This window comes from Peromyscus leucopus, chromosome 7 (genome assembly GCF_004664715.2).
Source record: "Peromyscus leucopus breed LL Stock chromosome 7, UCI_PerLeu_2.1, whole genome shotgun sequence".
NCBI classification, from domain to species: Eukaryota; Metazoa; Chordata; class Mammalia; order Rodentia; family Cricetidae; genus Peromyscus; species Peromyscus leucopus.
This window is the reverse complement of record NC_051069.1, coordinates 13,517,986-13,537,515: the sequence shown is the minus strand read 5'-3', so window position 1 is coordinate 13,537,515 and position 19,530 is coordinate 13,517,986. Positions and strand designations below refer to the sequence as shown.

The 19,530-nt window shown below is 41.9% G+C and overlaps 1 protein-coding gene across 1 annotated transcript in view; it reads right to left on the bottom strand.

Moving 5' to 3' along the window:
* Arih1 (ariadne RBR E3 ubiquitin protein ligase 1) overlaps positions 1-6,369 on the bottom strand; it is a 100,046-nt gene extending 93,677 nt beyond the window's left edge. Inside the window, exon 1 of the mRNA XM_028892516.2 lies at positions 5,680-6,369. Within this exon, the coding sequence (XP_028748349.1) occupies positions 5,680-6,048 (369 nt within the window). The 5' untranslated portion in view covers positions 6,049-6,369. The remainder of the gene's footprint in view (positions 1-5,679) is intronic.
* Between the last annotated feature and the right edge of the window lie 13,161 nt (positions 6,370-19,530).

Here is a 19,530-nt window from a genome sequence, read left to right as displayed (position 1 = left end):
TAAATCAATCAAAGAAGAGCTGCTGAAAGAAGAACCTGTCTAAAATGTCACAAGCTCTAAGAGAAACACAGCCACTGTAGTGACTTTAGTTGTAAATTATTTCTTTCTAAGAATCAAGAGATAGTTGCCTCTATACTTAGCCTTTTCAAAAATTAGAAAATTATGGTTAGATATACTGTCAAGTTAATTAGAATCAGCATACTAAGCTTTTTTAAAAATTAGAAAAGGGCTGGAGAGATGGCTCAGAGGTTAAGAGCACTGACTGCTCTTCCAGAGGTCCTGAGTTCAATTCCCAGCAACCACATGGTGGCTCACAACCATCTGTAATGAGATCTGGTGCCCTCTTCTGGCCTGCAGACATACATGCTGTATATATAATAAATAAATAAATCTTTAAAAAAAAAAATTAGAAAATTATGGATAAGAGATATACTGTCAAGTAATTGGAATCAGTAATATCTGAGTTGTAGGTATGTTTTTTTTAATTAAGCATGAGGGAAAGTATCCAAGAATTATGCTATTTTTAGCATTATCTAAATAAACGTCTCAATATTAAGGAAATGTTACCTAATATTTCATTATTTTTTGTACTTTTTGCCAAAGCATATTATGTGTCAAGTCATTTCTGATACTTCCTTTAAAAGGGACATAATAAAAGAGGAAAAATTGCTACTGAACAATGTGTACATTTATAAACATTACATGGGGAAACTCCCAGAACAATATACGGCACTACTTATTTAAACCCTAAATTTTAGCCTAAAAACCAGATTTACCATTAAAAATTTTTAAAGTAAAGCTCAAAAAGGTTGATTTGCCAGAACAGCTCGGTAACAACTTGTAAGCTGAATTCTCCAATTCCATACTACCCAGCAATGTAACTGGCCATCTCTTTACAGCATAACACATGAAAAGGCATTATTCAAAATCAAGCTGTATGATCACTTATCCCTGAATTAAAACTGAGGAAAAGAACAAAATTTTTGGAAGAAATTTAAATCATGTGATTGCAGAAGTCCACTTGACAGCTCAAAAAGAAAGGCAGAGGCAAGTGGATCTCTATGAGTTCAAGGCAAGCCTGGTCTACACAGTTACAGTTACAGAACAGCCAGGCTACAGAGAGACACTGTCTCAAAAGACAAACAAGAAAGAAAAAATGGCCAGGCGGTGGTGGCGCATGCCTTTAATTGCAGCACTCGGGAGGCAGAGCCAGGCGGATCTCTGTGAGTTCGAGGCCAGCCTGGGCTACCAAGTGAGTTCCAGGAAAGGTGCAAAGCTACACAGAGAAACCCTGTCTCGAAAAACAAAAAAAAAAAAAAAAAAGAAAAGAAAAGAAAGAAAGAAAGAAAAGGAAAAGAAAAAATCAACACTTAGGCTTTGAATAATAAAGACTATCACATGGGTTCCAAAGGATCTAGCCATGTTAAATTACAAGTGTGATCATTTTCTTATCCAAAAAGTAGTAATCATCAAATGCCAGTCTAAACATAGCATTTATTCTACTTATTCTATTTCTATTCATCAGATCTCCTAATAGGATTAATCTACTTATAAAGTTATTAATGTAGTTACATAGTATCAAGGTGTATAGGTTTAACAAAGTTAAACACCTGTTGACACAGAGCTTTTAAAATAAAAAGTGGCTTGGAAGAGTTTAGCAGTTAAGAGCACTTGCTGCTCTTGCACTGCAAGAGTTCAGCTCTATCGGGCACAGTGGCGCTTAATCCCACCACTCAGGAGGCAGAGGCAGGTGGATCTCTGAGTTCAAGGCCTGTCTGGTCTACAGAGTGAGTTCCAGGACAGCTAGAGCTGTTATACGGAGAAACCCTGTCTCAAAGGAAAAAAAAAAAATGAGTTCCCATCATCTATTTACTCAGGGCAGCTCACAATCACCTGTCACTACAGCTCCAGGGGATCCAGTGCCCTCTTCTGGCCTCTGCAGGCATCCATGTACCCACAAACATACACGTATTTTAAAATAAAAAGTCTTAAAACACACACACACACACACACACACACACACACACACACACACACAAAATATGGCTAACTAAAAAAGAACTATAGAGTGCACCCTGCTATGGTAGCACTTGGTATGTATGACACATCTGTAGTCCTGGCACCTAGGAAGCTGCAGCAAGACTATCACTTGAGTCCAGGAGCAGACGAGCCTGGGCAACACAGGGAAATTCCATCTCAAAACAAAACACGACAAAATGAAAGGAGAGAAAAGACAATAAATACATGCTTACTATGTCATAAATAGAATGATGGATAGGGCATGGTAGTACAAGGCTATAGACCCAACTACTAGAGAGAAAACCATGAGTTCCAGGACGGCCTGAGCTGCACTATAAGACTCCTGTCTCAAAAACGCTGTGTGTAGGTGCGTGTGTGCACTTTAAAGGGCTGAGGCATAGATCAGGAACAGAATACTTGCCTAGCATGTGCCAGGCCCTGAGTTAGACGGCAGGAGAATTCTAAGTCTAAGGAAAGCCAGAGCTATATACACAAGAAACTGTTTTCCTGAGACAGGAAATGTTTTCCTGAGACTATGTACTTCTGGATGTCCTGGAACTCACTATGTAGATCAGACTGACCTCAAACACACAGACATCAACCTGACTCTGCCTCCTGAAATGCTGGGATCAAAGGTGTACACCACTACACCTCACTCCCCAAAGCAAATTTTTTAAATGACATTTGATGACAATTAGGCAACTAGTATAACATGGAAAAACACTGTTAACACCACCCCAAAGCCTTTAATTCTGCAAATGGACTTACACCAAGAAATAAAATATTCTACGACTGACCTCTGAGGCTATGTGTGCTTATAAGTCAAAAACCGTAAGAAGCCAGCAATGTGTTAAATACACAAATTAATGTGTAGTCACTAAGTTCTTGAAAAATAGTTATTACAGAAAGTTCTTCAAAGACTCTTTCTGGTTTTGAAACCTGTTTTTTCTCCCCACTGAAAACAGATCACACAAAAATCATTCTGATATATATGTGTACACATGCACGTGCATGCGCATACACAAACGTATGTATGTATGTATGTATGTATGTATGCATTATAATTATGCAGTATCCAGAAAAGTAACTACAGCTCACATTTTAGTGCCTTTCTCTGGTGGTCTATTTTGTCTTTCTCTTTACTCATGAGGTTCTTACAATGTGCACACATTAATCATACAATGCTTTGAGTTTAACTCTGATCTAAAACATAATCAAGCCTAGTTTAGATGTTTAAGTATACCAATTCAAGGAAAGATGGTCTGGGATATAACCTAACCTTTGACTTGACTGGTATTTTTAAATATGAACTTTCATGCTCAGGTGTGCATGAATTCTATTTAAGAACAGCCTTACTTACAAAAGCTGGAATAGGGAGGCAGAGCCAGGCGGATCTCTGTGAGTTCGAGGCCAGCCTGGTCTCCAAAGCGAGTTCCAGGAAAGGCGCAAAGCTACACAGAGAAACCCTGTCTCGAAAAACCAAAAAAAAAAAAAGCTGGAATAATGAAGCAAGGAAATATGGAAAAAGTAAGGGACACCCCCCAAAAAAAGAATCCCTACTTTTCATAGGTCTTGGTAGTTCATTAGCATTCATTCTCTTATCTAAACTAAGAAAGAATGATGTCATACACATCAGTTACTTTTCTGTTCCAGAAATGACATCATGTTTCTGACCTAGCTAACTAAGACAAATCTAAGAACTAACAAAATTGGATGAGATTTAATTATAGTAAAATACACATTTAAAGTCAGAAGTTTCTGATAAATACCCTTGAGTTATTTCAAAACATAATTAAAATGTCAGTGAGTTAGGTAGTAAGTTGAAAACATCAGATTTGATATAACTCCATGTAAATAAAAAGAATTCAAGTTTTAACCACAAATACCTTATTAAAATAATTTGTTTCTTAAAAAGGGAAAAGAAGTAAATCTCAATTTTCAAAGAACTAAATTAGAGCAGTGAAACTTATCTGACTTCTACAATCCTTCCACTTAATTCTGAGATTACATTATACTGAAACTTGAGATTTCCACTAATAACAGCACTAGATGAGATTTTTCCATTATTCAAAACCCACCCATTCTTTAATGCATTGATGGTTTAATCTGCAAAACGGTGCCTACTGGATGAGACCACAAACATATTAATAATGGAAAGTCACCAAGTAGGCAGTGACACTGATAAATCTGTCCATGAATATTAAGCCAACCCATACTAGTTTTAGGGGAAAAAGTAATGTGCTAGCTGGGCAGTGGTGGTCCACAACTTTAATCCCAGGAGTCGGGAGGCAGAGCCAGGCAGATGGATCTCTGTGAGTTTGAGGCCAGCCTGGTATACAGAGTGAGATCCAGGACAAGCACCAAAACTACAAAGAGAAACCCTGGGTGGTTGGGGTGTTGGGGGGAGAGTGATGTGCTTAAAAACAAGAGTAACTAGTTCAATGTAGTTTCCTCCCATGTAACTACTGTTTTCTAAAAGTTGAACTGGATCAAGACTTCATTTTTCTATTTCTGCAATACTGAAGACTGAATGCAGAGCCTCAAACATGCTAGTCCTGTGCTCTACCACTGAGCCGTATCCCCAGCTCTTCTCTTTTAGAGACAGGGTCTCACCAAGTTGCCGGGGCAGCCTTGAGCTCACTCTGTAGGCCAAGCAGGACTTAAACTTGCCACCCACCTGCCTCAGCCTCCAAAGTAGCTAGAATTTCAGATTTTCACACAAGGTCGGTTTTTTATTTTTCAATCATGTCGCATTCGTGACAACGTTTTCCCCAAACTAATCGAAATTCCTAAAACTCAAAAATACAAAACCTGATGTATAGTGTTAAGTGAGATGTAGTTACTGGCTTGAAGCAAGCCTAACTTTCTATGCACGAAATAGAAATCTTCTGAGAAGGAGTTCAAGAGCTGAAAGCCTTTCTAATTCACAATAGAGTTTTGTCCAATTAGACAACACTGAGTTTTATTGTTGCTGAGGCTGCAAGGGTAGACAGGCAATCTGCAGTAACTATTCCAACAGCTTCCATCAAGTTACATGCTACCACGGGAAGTAGTAGCAGTTAGGTCCCAAACAAAAAAGACACACACACACACAAACACAAAGGTACAAGCCTCACCATCAGAAAATAAAGCCCATCATCACCTCTTCCGAGAAACAGTTCCCTTCCCCCACCTTTAAGTAGCCACTTAAGACTGCCAAGGAGATCCATTTCTTTATTAGCCGGTGCCCACTTGGGGCAATCGTACACCAAAGCTGCTCTGAAGGGCCTGCCCTAATCCCGTCTGAAACTGCTCAAGAGACTCAAGGGCTAGGATAAACGGGGTGGAAAAGGGCCGGATTCTTTCTGACACCTCTTCCACACTCACTCCCTCACCCCCTCCTCCAGCCCGCCCCTGTAGCCTATCCTCCAGCACGAGGAACTGCCGGCTAGAGCCGCTGGTCACGCAGGAACTGCCGGCCAGGACCGCTCAGGCAGCCCCAGGCCTCCGCCATACCAGGACTCCGGGAAGCACCGCCCAAACGCACCTCCCGACCGGCCGGCAGAGCGGACAGGCCTGGGGCGGGCCAGGCCCAGGCCTGCCCCCTCGGCGCCGCGCGGGCCGCCCGGATCCGATCCCCATGCCGGTCCCGGGGCCTGACGGCGTGGCGGGGCCCCTCACCTGGATGACCTCGTTGACCTCCCGGATACATTCCACCATGTGCTGCAGGATCTGCTCGGCCGTGAGCACCTCGTAGCGGTAATCCTCCTCCTGCTCGTGCCCCGGGCCACCGCCGCCGCCGCCGCCACCGCCACCTCCTCCAGGCCCCAGAGCGCTGCCGCCGCCGCCGCCCGTCTCCCCGCACAGCAGTCCGTCCCGCTCCCCGCCGACGCCCAGCCCGGGCTCCACCAGCTCCACCTCGCCCAGGTCCAGGTTATCATCGTCCGGCTCGTCCTCGTCGTCGTCCTCCTCCTCCTCGGCGCCGCTGTCCTCCTCGCTGCACTCCTCGTCCTCGTCGAACTCGTAGTTGTAGCCCTCGTCCGAGTCCATGGCGCGACGCGCGCGGGCCCGGCGGACGCTGGCCGCGGCGCGGAGAGGGCGGGGACGCCGAGGCCCCGGCTCTCGCTCCGGCTCCGGCTGCCGTCCGGACGCAGGCCTGGTTCCGGCCCCGTGGGCCGCGGCTGCTCCCCCGGTGCGGCGGTTGGAGGCGGGCGGCGGCGGCGGCCGGGAGGGCGCGGAGCAGGGCGGGAGGGAGCGCGGGGGCCGCTTGCTGCCCGCCTCAGTCAGACACCGCTCCGCTCCGGCCTCGGACGGAAAACAGTCCCCAGCGCCACCTCCGCGGCCGCTGCTACCGCTACTGAGCCAACAAAGGGGCGTGCGTCACCGCGCCGCGCTGCGTCATCGCGTCAGTCCTCTGTGCGTCACCGCGCCACGCCCCTTGGCCCCTGCGTAGTATACGGGGAGACCCCACGGCCGGGCCGGAGGAAGGACGGGAACGCGGCGGCGTAGCGGTGGCCGGCTGGACTGAGAACCCGCAGGTCCTTGACGTGAGGAGGCTGAGGCCTTCCGGTCGCGGGGAGGGGCCCGGGAAGCGCCCAGGCAGAGGTTCTCGCCGCGGGCCTTCCTCGCTTCCGGGCCTCACCGGCACTTGTCGCCCGCCGTGGCTAGTTCCGGAAAGCCATCTGCTGCTCAGCTAAAATTCCGGTTGCCCGAGTCAGTCACTGCCTGGAAGGTGGTAGTACGCGGAAACTCCAAATTGTGTGACAGGTAGTTGGAGTGTTGCTCTCCACCCGTGTGGATCTGCAGTGGTTCTCGGGTCCCCTGACGTGACGTCATCGTAAAGAGACGTTTCCTGAACTCATCTTGACAAGCACTTCTTAAGGGTCCTAAACAATGTGAACGCCATGGCTTTCCTCAGTTGATCACTATGGGCCTTCCAAAGATTAGTCCTAGTGCCCATGTTATAGCAGAAGCACATGAGGCTCTAAAACAGAAAGACAAGAGTGTTTGTAGCCCTGTGGTGGCATGCTTGCCCATCATGCACAAAGGCCCCAGCAATGGAGCAGAAAGGCTTTCTGATACATACTATATATTACATGCGATATAAAATACAGTAATGATTCCAGGGAACAATACAGGCAAACCACATCTACAAGAACCAAATGTAGCAAGAGAGACTGCTTATCTGGAGGGATGCAGAAGTGAGCTGTGTTGATGGATGGAGGAGGAGGGGAACATGGCCTTGCTCAAAACAAGGTTCACAGTAGTTAGAACACTGAAAATTAAAGCTCAATTGGTAAATGGGAAATATTGGGCAAATTAATTAGAGGTCATGACAAAGCATTTTATGCCTTTCCAACACTTGGCTTAACTTGTTTTATTTGCTTTGGACCTTGTAAATAGGACAGGAGAATCGGAATTGTTTTGAAGGGAGCAGAGGCATAAGAAGCCTCCTTCCAGTAACTTGAAGGATTGGCAAGACTGAAAACCTTTTAAAAGCTGAATCCTTATTTTATTGAAAGGTTTAGCAAGTAGATACAGTGCTTAAGATATAGATTCCTTTTAGAAATTCATGATATATATATCATGTTCCAAAGTGAATATTACATATATAATGCCTGTATTTATTTATTTGTCTATTTTGTTTTTAAATGATCAAATTTATTTTCTTTAAAAAAATACGTCTATTTACTGAGTTGGGGGCATGGCATGTGGAGGTCAGAAGAGAACTTGTGGGAGTCAGCTTGTTCTTCTCACTGTGTGGACTCCAAGAGTAGGAGTAAAGCCATCAGGCTTGGTGGAAAGTGCCTTTCTGTACCCACTCAGCCTTTTTTTTTTTTACTTTTTTGTTTTTAACTGTAACTGTACAGTAAAAACTGTTCAGTTTTTAGCTGTAACTCCTGACATTCCTGCCTCTGCCTCCCAAATGCTAGGAGACATGCACCACCATGCCCAGGTCAAATCAAAGTTCTTAACGTCAGCTCTAGGTTATCTTGGCCCTTTGAGTCAGTGTTTCTGTTTAGCAGTTATAAGTTGGCACAACTGGCCAGACACAAACACCCTCTGTTCTTCCCCATCCTCCTTGTGTTACACCTGTGGGCATAATTCAGTACCATTTGTGTGTTCATTACTTCTCTTGTTGTGACAAAATAACACAGAAAAGCAAGTTGAGGAAGGAGGGGATTGATTTGCCTCACAGTTTAAGGACAGGGTCTATTCTAGCTAGGAAAGCAAGGTGACAGAAGTGTGAGGCAGCTAGTCACATTGCATTGTATCAGCAGTCAGGAAGCAGAGAGAGATGAATAATGGTGTCTAGATCACTTTCTCCTTCTTATTCAGTCTAGGACCCCAACCTATGGAATGTTACAGACCATATTTAGGGTCTCAAACCTTAATTATTGTGTCTAGAAAGTCCCTTATAGACATACCCATAGGTTTAGCTCCTAAGTAATTCTTGGTCCAAAAGTTGATGATATTAACCATAACAATTTGTCAAGACCTTTGCATCATCTTTCTTTTAATAGTACCCTACCATCCACGTCTTCCTTTGGGTACTGAAGTAGCTGGCCACAATCCAAAAAAGACTTAGCAATATGCATTCTGTTACTGAGTTTCAATCACAGAGCACAGCTGAACCCTCAATACTACTCCATAGTACTGATACATTTTAAAATTTGTTTTGGTGCTTGGACCTACTCTTCATACCTTACTAGTTTCCCAGACCTCCAACCCAGCAGTGTGTGTGGTGGTTCACACCTGTAATTCTAACAACTCTGGAGACTGAGGATTCAATTTTGAAGCCACACAGCTTGGGCTCCATGGGGGGGGACCATATTTCAAACAAAAACAAACAACAAAATCCACCTCAAATTTGCCCTTTCCAGTCCTCCCAAAGCACATGAAATTAAGTTATAGTAAAATGTGAAAATATCAGGAAGGACCTTATGTAGTCGAAAGTTTCTCTGGTCCTGAGTTTCTCTGGTCCTGGCAGGCCCCATGGTCCTGCAGCCGCTTATAAGCCTGGTCTACAGAGCAAGATCCAGGACAGGCACGAAAACTACACAGAGAAACCCTGTCTTGAACCCCCCCCCCGGAAAAAAATCACTTAGAGGCTTAATATGAATTACAAACTGTATGGCCTATGGTAGGCTTCTTGCTAGCTAGCTCTTAACTCATTTCTATTAATCTATAAGTTGCCAGACATTACTGGTCTGCTAGCATCTTGCTACTCCTTTGGCGGCAGCTGGCATATCTCCCTCCTGTCCTTTCTTTTCTCCTTATATCTGCTTAGATTTCCCGCCTGACTCTAAGCTGACTTGCCATAGGCCAATGCAGCTTTATTTATCAACCAATCAGAGCAACACATATTCACAACAAACAGAAAGACATCCCACAGCAAACATATTTGAAATTTTGATACTTGAAAATATCTACATCATTGAAATATGCTGAACAGCTAAATACTATTAAGGATTAAAAACAGAAGGCAGATAAGGCGGGGAGCAGTGGGAATTATAGACCATCCTAAGATGTTTACATTAGGGCAGTGTTTCAAGCAGAAGAGTAAAACAATATGATCCTTGTTCTCAAAAAGGTAACTGGGTACTTCATAGATCATGGTCTACAATGGCAACAGCTAATTATGAGACTATCTTGGAAATCCAGCTGGAGAATAATAATGGCTTGAAATAGTTTATGGCACTGGAGATAAAAGTGGTTAAGTCTGGGTATACTTTAAAAGTAGACCCAACAGGTTCAGCAATGAGACCACCAGCATACCTCTGGATTCCTGACTGCAGACACAGTGTGAGCCTCCTCACAGTCATGTTTTCCCTGCCATGGTAAGACTGTATCTGTTCAAACCATGAGCCAAAACAAACACTTCTTCCAATAGGTTGATTTTGTCAGCTATTTTTGTCACAGCAACAAGAAAAGTGCTATAGAAAATTGGTTCTGAGGTACAGTAATGAGCCTGAGTGGTTCTTGGGCTTTCGGGAGGAATTTGAAAGATTTTGGCACAGGAGACTAAAGAAAACTTAGAATATTGCAAGCAAAGCTTAAAGGGCCATTCTGGTGAGAGTTTGGAAGAAAGTAAAAAAAAAAAAAATGCAGTGGAGGCCAGGCTTGTGAGGCTTTGGAGAAGAACGAGACTCTTAATGGCTAGAGGCCACTTGTGTTTGAGTCTAGCAAAGAACTGGAATACATTCTGTTCATGGCCTGAAATTTTTGAGTAAGACTGAATTCTAAGGTAATAGACTAACTTGTTTGGTAGTAGAAATTTCAAGACAGGTAACATCCAGGCTGTGGCACAGTTCCTGCTCACAGGTCCAACCATGTGCAGGTCTTATACAGATAACCACAACTGCAGTTCATGAATGCAGTGACTAACAAGTCCAGGGGATGACTTTTTGTTACACATCTCCCCATTCTCTGGCTCTTACAGTCATCCCTCCCCTCCTTCTGCAGTCACCCTTGACCTTTAGATGAGATGGTACAGCTGTCCTGTTTAGAATGAGCCTTTGAGGACCAGGAATGGAAAGATGTGTTTTGATGTAGAGTTGACAAGTGGTAGACCTATGACAGTCATCTCCATCATTAGTTTGACTATTTTTGGGGTCACCTAATGGACACACCTCTGGGCATATCTTTGGAATGTCTTTGAGAGAGGTTTAACTGAAGAGGAAAGGCCAACTCAAATATGGGTGGCACTGTCCCGTGGATTGGAATTGGAATCCCACACTGAAGAATAAGGGGGAAGGGAAGAAGCCAGTGAATACCAGCACTCATCATTATCTGCTTCCTAACTGCAGAAGCAATATAACCAGCCACTTCATGCTCCTCCTACTGCCAGGCCTTCCTCTCCGTTATGCACCATAGCCCCTCGTGCCATAAGCCAAAATAAAGCCTTGCTTCAAAGGGGAAGATTGCCGCAATTTGACTGTGTTTATAGGGGAATCAAGGATGCCTACAAGACTTAGGGCTTGAGCAGCTGAGACAGGTGGTAACAGTTACTGAAGCACATTGTTTTCCTATCAGGCATCAAGGTAGAGTTATTAAGTAGACAATTCCATGTACTAATGTTCAAAACAAAATAAGAAGAGTTAGATGTGGAGATAGGATTTTACAAGGGTTGACACCGTCAGTACTGAGAAGCAGGATAGGATACTGGTAAGATACTTAAGCCGTGGAGGAGATAAGAGTGTACCTCTGCCTTGAGTTGCTGTCTCTAATCTTAAGAAAATTTTTGACTCTCTATGAGCTTAACTTCAGGGGATCATAACTCCTAGTCTCATAGAACTACTCATAGCAACAGAAGCATAGCTCTTCTTCTTCTTCTTTTTTTTTTTTTTTCCAGAGCTGAGGACTCGACCCAGGGCATTGCGCATCCCCAACCCTTAGAAGTGGCTCTTTAATAGAACATTTGCCTAGCATGAGTGAAGCTCTAGGTACAATTCCCAGTAACACACACACACACACACACACACACACACACACACACCATTTGTATCAAATGAAAAACTGCATTAAAGTACCTAAGACCAGATGCACACCTTTAATTCTGATATTTAGGAGGCAGACACAAGTGGATCTTTGTGAATTTGAGACCTGTATGGTCTACATATTGAATTCCAGGACAGCAGGGACTACCCAGTGAGATCCTGGATCAGAGAATAAATAAAATATTAGACTCAGTACCTAGCATATAGTTAAGTACTCACAAAATTACAACTTACAAAAATTGCCAAGGCAGTGGTGCACACCTTTAATTCCATCACTTGGGAAGCAGAGGCAGGCAGATCCTTGAGTTCGAGGCTAGCCTGGTCTACGTGAGTTCCAGGACAGCCAAGGTTACACAGAGAACTATGTCTTAAAAAAAACAAAAACAACAATAACAAACCCTGTCATAATCACCTGCACCCTTGGGAAAACTGTGACCATTTAGATTTAAGCCTTGAATTAGTTTTATTTTAATTATGTTATTATGTATATAACCTAGATCCTCCTTTTTGTAGGGTGTGTGTGTGTGTGTGTGTGTGTGTGTGTGTGTGTGTGTACTTGTGTGTATGATATATATTCATGTTGATATGTGTGTGTGCAGGTATACATATGGACCAGAGATCAACATTAGTTGTCTTCCTCGATTGCTTTCCACCTTTGTTTTTGAGACATGGCTTCTGACCAACATTGGAAATCATCCATTTGGCTAGGCTTACTGGCCAGTGAGCTCCAGGGATCTGCCTGTATCCACCCCTCCAGGGCTGGGGTGACAGATGCCAGATGCCTACCTGCCATTTCACATGAATGCTGGGGATCAAGTTCAAGTCAGGCACTTTACAAACTGAGCCATCTCCTAAGTCTCTCATCCACAACGTCTAGAAAAGAAATTCATCCTTTTTCTCAGAAACTCTCTCTATGATCTAATTAATCTTTTAAAAACTAATATCATAAGCAGTGTCAGAATGGATCTGAAGTTTTGGTTCTCCTACTCTAGAATAAGCTTTCATAATCAGGTTCTTGGCAATAGTCATTCCATTCATATTTGGAAAATATCTTAGATTGAGGTTAGCTTATGGTGTATGGTGCTATTTCAGGAAAACCAGTAGAACAGCTTCTCTAAGGTCCCATATTGGCCAAGGGATGACCTACATACATTATTAGGGTTTTGTTTTTCCTTTTAATGATTTGCTCTGTAAGGTATTGCCTGTGTCATTGTTGTCTCAAGTATGATGATTACTGGGTGGAAGTATAGTACTCAGTAAACAACAGGACATGGTACTTGGAAAAAGAAAATAAACTAATACTTCCTTGGTGCAGGAAGGAATCATTTTTGGTAATGCAGTACTCTCATCCCTATATGTGAATGAGGGCAGAAAAATTACTAGCACCAGGTGGTGGTGGTACATACCCTCTCCTCCCAATATACCCCTTACTTCTACTTCATCATTTCTCGTTTGAGTGCTATTTGAGAGAAAGTCTCACTGTGTACCCCTGGATGGCGTAGAACTCACAAAGAGTTCCACCTGCCTCTGAGATCACACCTGCTGGAATTAATGGTGTTAGCTGCCATATCCAGATTTTCTTATGTTGTTTCTTTGTTTTTGAGACTGAGTCTTGCTATAGAGCTCAGGCTGGCCATAAACTTGTAGCAGTCATCAGCCCTCTCTTAGTGTTGAAATTATAGGCATGTGCCACCACAACTGAAGAGGGTATTTTCTAATAAAGTTCAAAAAGACTTACTTCTCTACGGGTCCCAGTTCCTCTAGCTTGTTGTGTTGCCTTGTGGATGTATTTGAACAAATGAATGAATTTGTTTGCACTTGCCAAACCAACCACATACTCTTTTTGCCATTGTTTGGGCACGTATCTCTGTATCTCCAGGTGGTTCCATACTCTCAGACTAAAGAAATTGTCGTCTGACTTCCACATATTTGCTGTGGCACATGCCTTCAAATTCACACATTCATGTGTGTGTGAGCACACAAACACACACACACATACATACACACATGGAATAAATAAATATAATTCAAAAAGAAATCACATTAGGCTTTCTCCAGCCTCAGCACTTTTTAATCTATTGTTTCGTCTACCTAAACTCTCTGCTTATTTAATATGTGTGTTTCAAAACTGCTGTTTTTCAAATCATTCCAAACTTGGCACTCAAAATGTAGAATGTGAATCATCCTTGTATCTCCCATTTGCAACAAGAATCCATGCATTTGCTAGTATGGGGTCAATTAATTATAAACCTGAAACTGTAGACCAATAGACATTTATTGACTTCTTACCTCAAAGTACAGTAGATTTTGCCAACATTAAATAAACATTGGTGTCTCCTCTGCTAATTCTTCTAGGTTTCCATGAAAACTTGAAGGCTAGAAGAAAGAGGAGGGGGAGGCCGAATGTCCATTGCTTCTGTATCACTCCTTATCTGGGATTTCTCTGAGGCACGTGTCCATCTCACCTCACACATCTCCAGCTTTTGATGCTGCATTGCAAGTTAAGATTGAAACAGAAATCCAAACAGACAGGAGACAAAGCCCAGAGTGCAGCTTGCTTGTCACTGCATGAAGGACTGCAGATTGGAGTGAGCTGCTATAGCCCAGAAACATCAGTGCTGGGTGTGTCCCCAGAACACCAAAGCTTACAAAAATGAAAAAGCTTGTCTTCTGTCTTTTACTTCTTTTGGTTTTTTTGTTCTTCTGGTATCTTCTTTTGGAAACAATACCATGATTTAAAAGTCATAACAGGGCTTGGGACAGCTCAGCACTACAACACAAGCCTAGCAAACACAAGGGCCTGTGCTCAGTTCTCAGCACCCAACAGCTACAACCAATGGAATCACCTCTTCCAACTCCAGGAACCAAATGTCACCTCTTCCAGTCATGTCTCAAGAGGGCAGAGAACAAGTTTCTCTATACCCTCAGTCAATATCAGTAGAGTAATAATGGAAAGCTTATGGTATGTGACTGCTTGTCGAGAATTCTCTATGAATTGCTTCACATTTTGCTTTTATGAACAGATAATTTTGCAGGCAAGATGGCTCAGTGGGTCGACATTTCTTACTGAGACTCATGGCATAAGCTTGATCCCTGGGACCCACGTGGTAGAAGAAGAACCAATTCCTGCAAGTTGTCCTTTGACCTACATATGCACATGTACATATATGCATGCACACATAATAAATGCAAAAAAGTAGAGAGTTTAACATGCTTAGAAGTTGAATAACATACTCAGCTGCCAAAACACTAGAGTTCCCACTTTAAAGAGTTTATACTGAAATCACTACATTGTTTCTCTGTGTTACTAAATAAAATGGCCTCAAAGTGCTGTCTTAGTAATCCAGTTGGCTTATTTCTTTATACAACACAAATTAAGTTATGTGTGGGTACATTTTCCAAGGCATAACAAAGCTGTGAGCCTTTGTAACTTTCTACATGAATATAGGTGGGAAGTTGCAGGTGGAAAGGATCAGACACACAGAGGTATGTTGTAGAGAAGTAGATATTCTGAGAATGTTTTTTCTTTGAGGTACAGGAGATTTGAACCTAGGGCTTTGTAACTAAAATAAGCCCATTCCCTTTATTCAGCTATCTTTATTTTTTTGTTTTGTTTTTTGTTTTTGAGTAAAACCAAAGCTTATTCTAAGCCACAGTCATCCTAGGATGCCCCCTACCATATAGCCTCCCTGGTTCTGTGGGTTGCAGTCTGATTGTTCTTTGCTTTATATCTAGAATCCACTTATGAGTGAGTACATACCATGTTTGTCTTTCAGGGTTTGGGTTACCTCACTCAGGATGATATTTTATAGTTCCATCCATTTGCCTGCAAATTTCATGCTGTCATTGTTTTTCTCTGCTGAGTAGTATATGTACCACATATTCTTAATCCATTCTTCAGTTGATGGGCATCTAGGTTGTTTCCAGGTTCTGGCTATTACAAATAGTGCTGCCATGAACATAGTTGAGCGTGTTTCTTTGTGGTATGATTGAGCATTCCTTGGGTATATGCCCAAGAGTGGTATGGCTGGGTCTTGAGGTAGATTGATTCCTAATTTTCTGAGAAACCGCCATACTGATTTCCACAGTGGTTGTACAAGTTTGCATTCCCACCAACAGTGGAGAAGTGTTCCCTTTGCTCCACATCCTCTCCAACATAGACTATCATTAGTGTTTTTGATCATTGCCATTCTGACAGGTGTAAGGTGGTATCTCACAGTCGTTTTGATTTGCATTTCTCTGATGATTAAGGATGTTGAGCATTTCTTTAAATGTCTTTCAGCCATTTGTGATTCTTCTTTTGAGAATTCTGTTTAGCTCTTTAGCCCATTTTTTAATTGGATTGTTCAGTATTTTGATGTCTAGTTTCTTGAGTTCTTTATATCCTTTGGAGATCAGTCCTCTGTCAGATGTGGGCTTGGTAAAGGTCTTTTCCCATTCTGTAGGCTGTCTTTTGGTCTTATTGACCATGTCTTTTGCCCTACAAAAGCTTCTCAGTTTCAAGAGGTCCCATTTATTAATTGTTTTGCTCAGTGTCTGTGCTGCTGGTATTATATTTAGGAAGTGATCTCCTGTGCCAATATGTTCAAGTGTACTTCCTATTTTCTCTTCTATTAAGTTTAGTGTAACTGGATTTATGTTGAGGTCTTTGATCCACTTGGACTTGAGTTTTGTGCATGGTGACAGATATGGATCTATTTGTAATCTTTTACATATTGACATCCAGTTATGCCAGCACCATTTGTTGAAGATACTTTCTTTTTTCCATTTTATAGTTTTGGCTTTTTTTGTCAAAAATCAGCTGTTCATATATGAGTGGATTAATGTCAGGGTCTTCAATTGGATTCCATTGGTCTGTATGTCAGTTTTTATACCAGTACCAAGCTGTTTTTATTACTATAGCTTTATAGTAGAGCTTTAGGTCAGGGATGGTGATGCCTCCAGAGGTTGCTTTATTATACAGGATTCTTTTAGCTATCCTGGGTCTTTTGTTTTTCCATATGAAGTTGAGTATTTTTCTTTCCAAGTCTGTGAAGTATTGTGTTGGGATTTTGATGGGGATTGCATTGAATCTGTAGATTGCTTTTGGTAAGATTGCCATTTTTACTATGTTAATCCTACCTATCCATGAGCATGGAAGATCCTTCCATTTTCTGATATCTTCTTCAACTTCTTTCTTTAGAGATTTAAAGTTCTTATCAAAAAGGTCCTTCACTTGTTCAGTTAGTGTTATCCCAAGGTATTTTATATCGTTTGTGGCTATTGTAAAGGGTGATGTTTCTCTGACTTCTTTCTCAGCCCTTTTATCATTTGTGTATAGGAGGGCTACTGATCTTTTTGAGTTGATCTTGTATCCTGTCGCTTTACTGAAGGAGTTTATCAGCTGTAGGAGTTCCCTGGTAGAATTTTTGGGGTCAGTTATGTACACTATCATATCATCTGCAAATAGTGAAAGTTTGACTTCTTTTCCAATTTGTATCCCTTTGATCTCCTTTTGTTGTCTTATTGCTCTAGCTAGAACTTCAAGTGCTATATTGAATAATATGGGGAGAGTGGACAGCCTTGTCTTGTTCCTGATTTTAGTGGAATTGCTTTGAGTTTCTCTCCATTTAATTTGATGGTGGCTGTTGGCTTCCTGTAAATTGCCTTTATTATGTTTAGGAATGTTTCTTGTATTCCTGATCTCTCTAAGACCTTTATCATAAGGGATGTTGTATTTTGTCAAAGGCTTTTTCAGCATCTAATGAAATGATCATGTGGTTTTGTTCTTTCAGTTTGTTTCTATGGTGTATTATATTGACAGATTTTCATATGTTGAACCCTCCTTGCATCCCTGGGATGAAACCTACTTGGTCATGGTGGATAATTTTTTTGATGTATTCTTGGATTCGGGTTGCCAATATTTTGTTGAGTATTTTTGCATCAATGTTCATGAGGGAGATTGGTCTGTAATTCTCTTTCTTTGTTGCATCTTTGTGTGGTTTGGGTATCAGGGTAAGAAGGATGGATCCTGTTTTCTTATCCATTCTGTTAGTCTGTGTCTTTTTATAGGTGAGTTGAGATCATTGATATTGATAGCTATTAATGACCAGTGATTGTTAATTCCTGTTTTGTTTTGTTTTGTTTTGTTTTTTTGTGGTCATGTTGCGTTTTCCTTCTTTGTTGTTTGTTGGTGTGGGATTATCTATTGCCTGTGTTTTCATGGGTATGTTTAACTTCTATAGGTTGGATTTTTCTTCTAGTACTTTCTGTAGGGCTGGATTTGTGGATAGGTATTGATTAAATCTGGTTTTATCATGGAATATTTTGTTTACTCAGTCTATGGTGATTGAGAGTTTTACTGGGTATAATAGTCTGGGTTGACATCCGAGGTCTCTTAGTGTCTGCATAACATTTGTCCAGGACCTTCTAGCTTTCATAGTCTCTATTGAGAACTCTGGTGTTATTCTGATGGGTCTGCCTTTATATGTTACTTGGTCTTTTTCCTTTGTGGCTCTTAATATTTTTTTCTTTGTTCTGTATGTTTAGTGTTTTGATTATTATGTCGTGAGGGGACTTTTTTTTGGGGGGGGCGGGGAATCCAGTCTATTCTGTAAGCTTCTTGTATCATCATAGGTATTTCTTTTTTTAGGTTAGGAAAGTTTTCTTCTATGATTTTGTTGAATATATTTTCTGTGCCTTTGAGTTGGTATTCTTCTCCTTCTTCTATCCCTATTATTCTTAGGGTTGGTCTTTTCATGGTGTCTCAAATTTCTTGGACGTTTTGTGTTACAACTTTTTTGTCGTTAGTGTTTTCTTTGACTGACGAATCTGTTTTCTCAATTGTGTCTTCAGTGTCAGAGATTCTCTGTTCCATCTCTTGCATTCGGTTGGTTATGCTTGCTTCTATAGTACCTGTTCGTTTTCTATTTCCAGCATTCCCTCAGCTTGTGTTTTCTTTATTGTCTCAATTTTACTTTTCAAATCTTGAATTGTTTCCTTCATCTGTTTAATTACTTTTTCTTGGCTTTCTTTGATTTATTCCAATTTTTTTTTGTTTTTTCTTCCATTTCTTTAAAGGAATTTTTATTTCCTCTTTATTGGAGTTTTTCATTTCTTCTTTAAGGATCTCTATCATCTTCTTAAAGTCATTTTTAGGATAGATTTCTTCTGTTTCTTCTGCCTTGGTATGTTCAGGTCTTGCAGGTACAGAATCACTAGATTCTGATGTTGTCATATAGGTCTTTAGTTGTTGCCTGTATTTTTGCACTGGCATCTACTCATCTCTTCTTCTGCTCGGTATAGGCGGTGTCTGTGTCTGAAGGTGCCTCTCTTGTTCTAATTGTTAGTCTTGGTCCACTAGGAGTTCTTGGTTAAATCAGTGCTGTTGGGCTCAGTTTTTCAGGAGCAGCTGTTCCCAGTTGGTGTAGTGTAAGCTTATGATTCTAGTGATCTGGTTCGGTGGCTGGTCGGCTCCTTCTTTTGTGTTCTCAGGTCACGTTTTGCTCATTTGTCAACTTCTCAGCTGATTTTGTTTCCTCAGACTGCAGACTGTAGGATTCTGAATCCTCTCCCGAATGGATCTCAGCTGAGTAGATTATTTAGTAGGGTAGTCTCACCAACACTTCCAAGTTGTTGAGTTTCATAGGATCAGCAGCTGGGCCTTGGGTTGGCCTCAGACTGAGTGTTCGTATCCATTCTGGTCATGCCTCACGGAGATGGCTCCTTCCCCAGGTGCTGGGGTTAAAGGCGTCCCTGTTCCAGGTTCTTACTCTCCTTGTTTTCACTAACTCCTCAGCATATAATAGCTCAGTTTCTGGTCTTTATTATGACCGAGTCTCTGCCACTGCTTAGCCTGCCTCTGCCACAGCTCCTCCTACCTTTGTCCCAGCTCCATGTGCCTCTGTGGCAGCTCTGTCTGCCTGTCACCACTCCGACTGCCTCTGCCTCAGCTATCTTTATTTAGGAGTTTTGTTTTTTGAGATAATGTCTCTTTTTGTAGCCCTAGCTGTCCTAGAACTATATATGTAGACCTTACTGACCTTGAACCTGT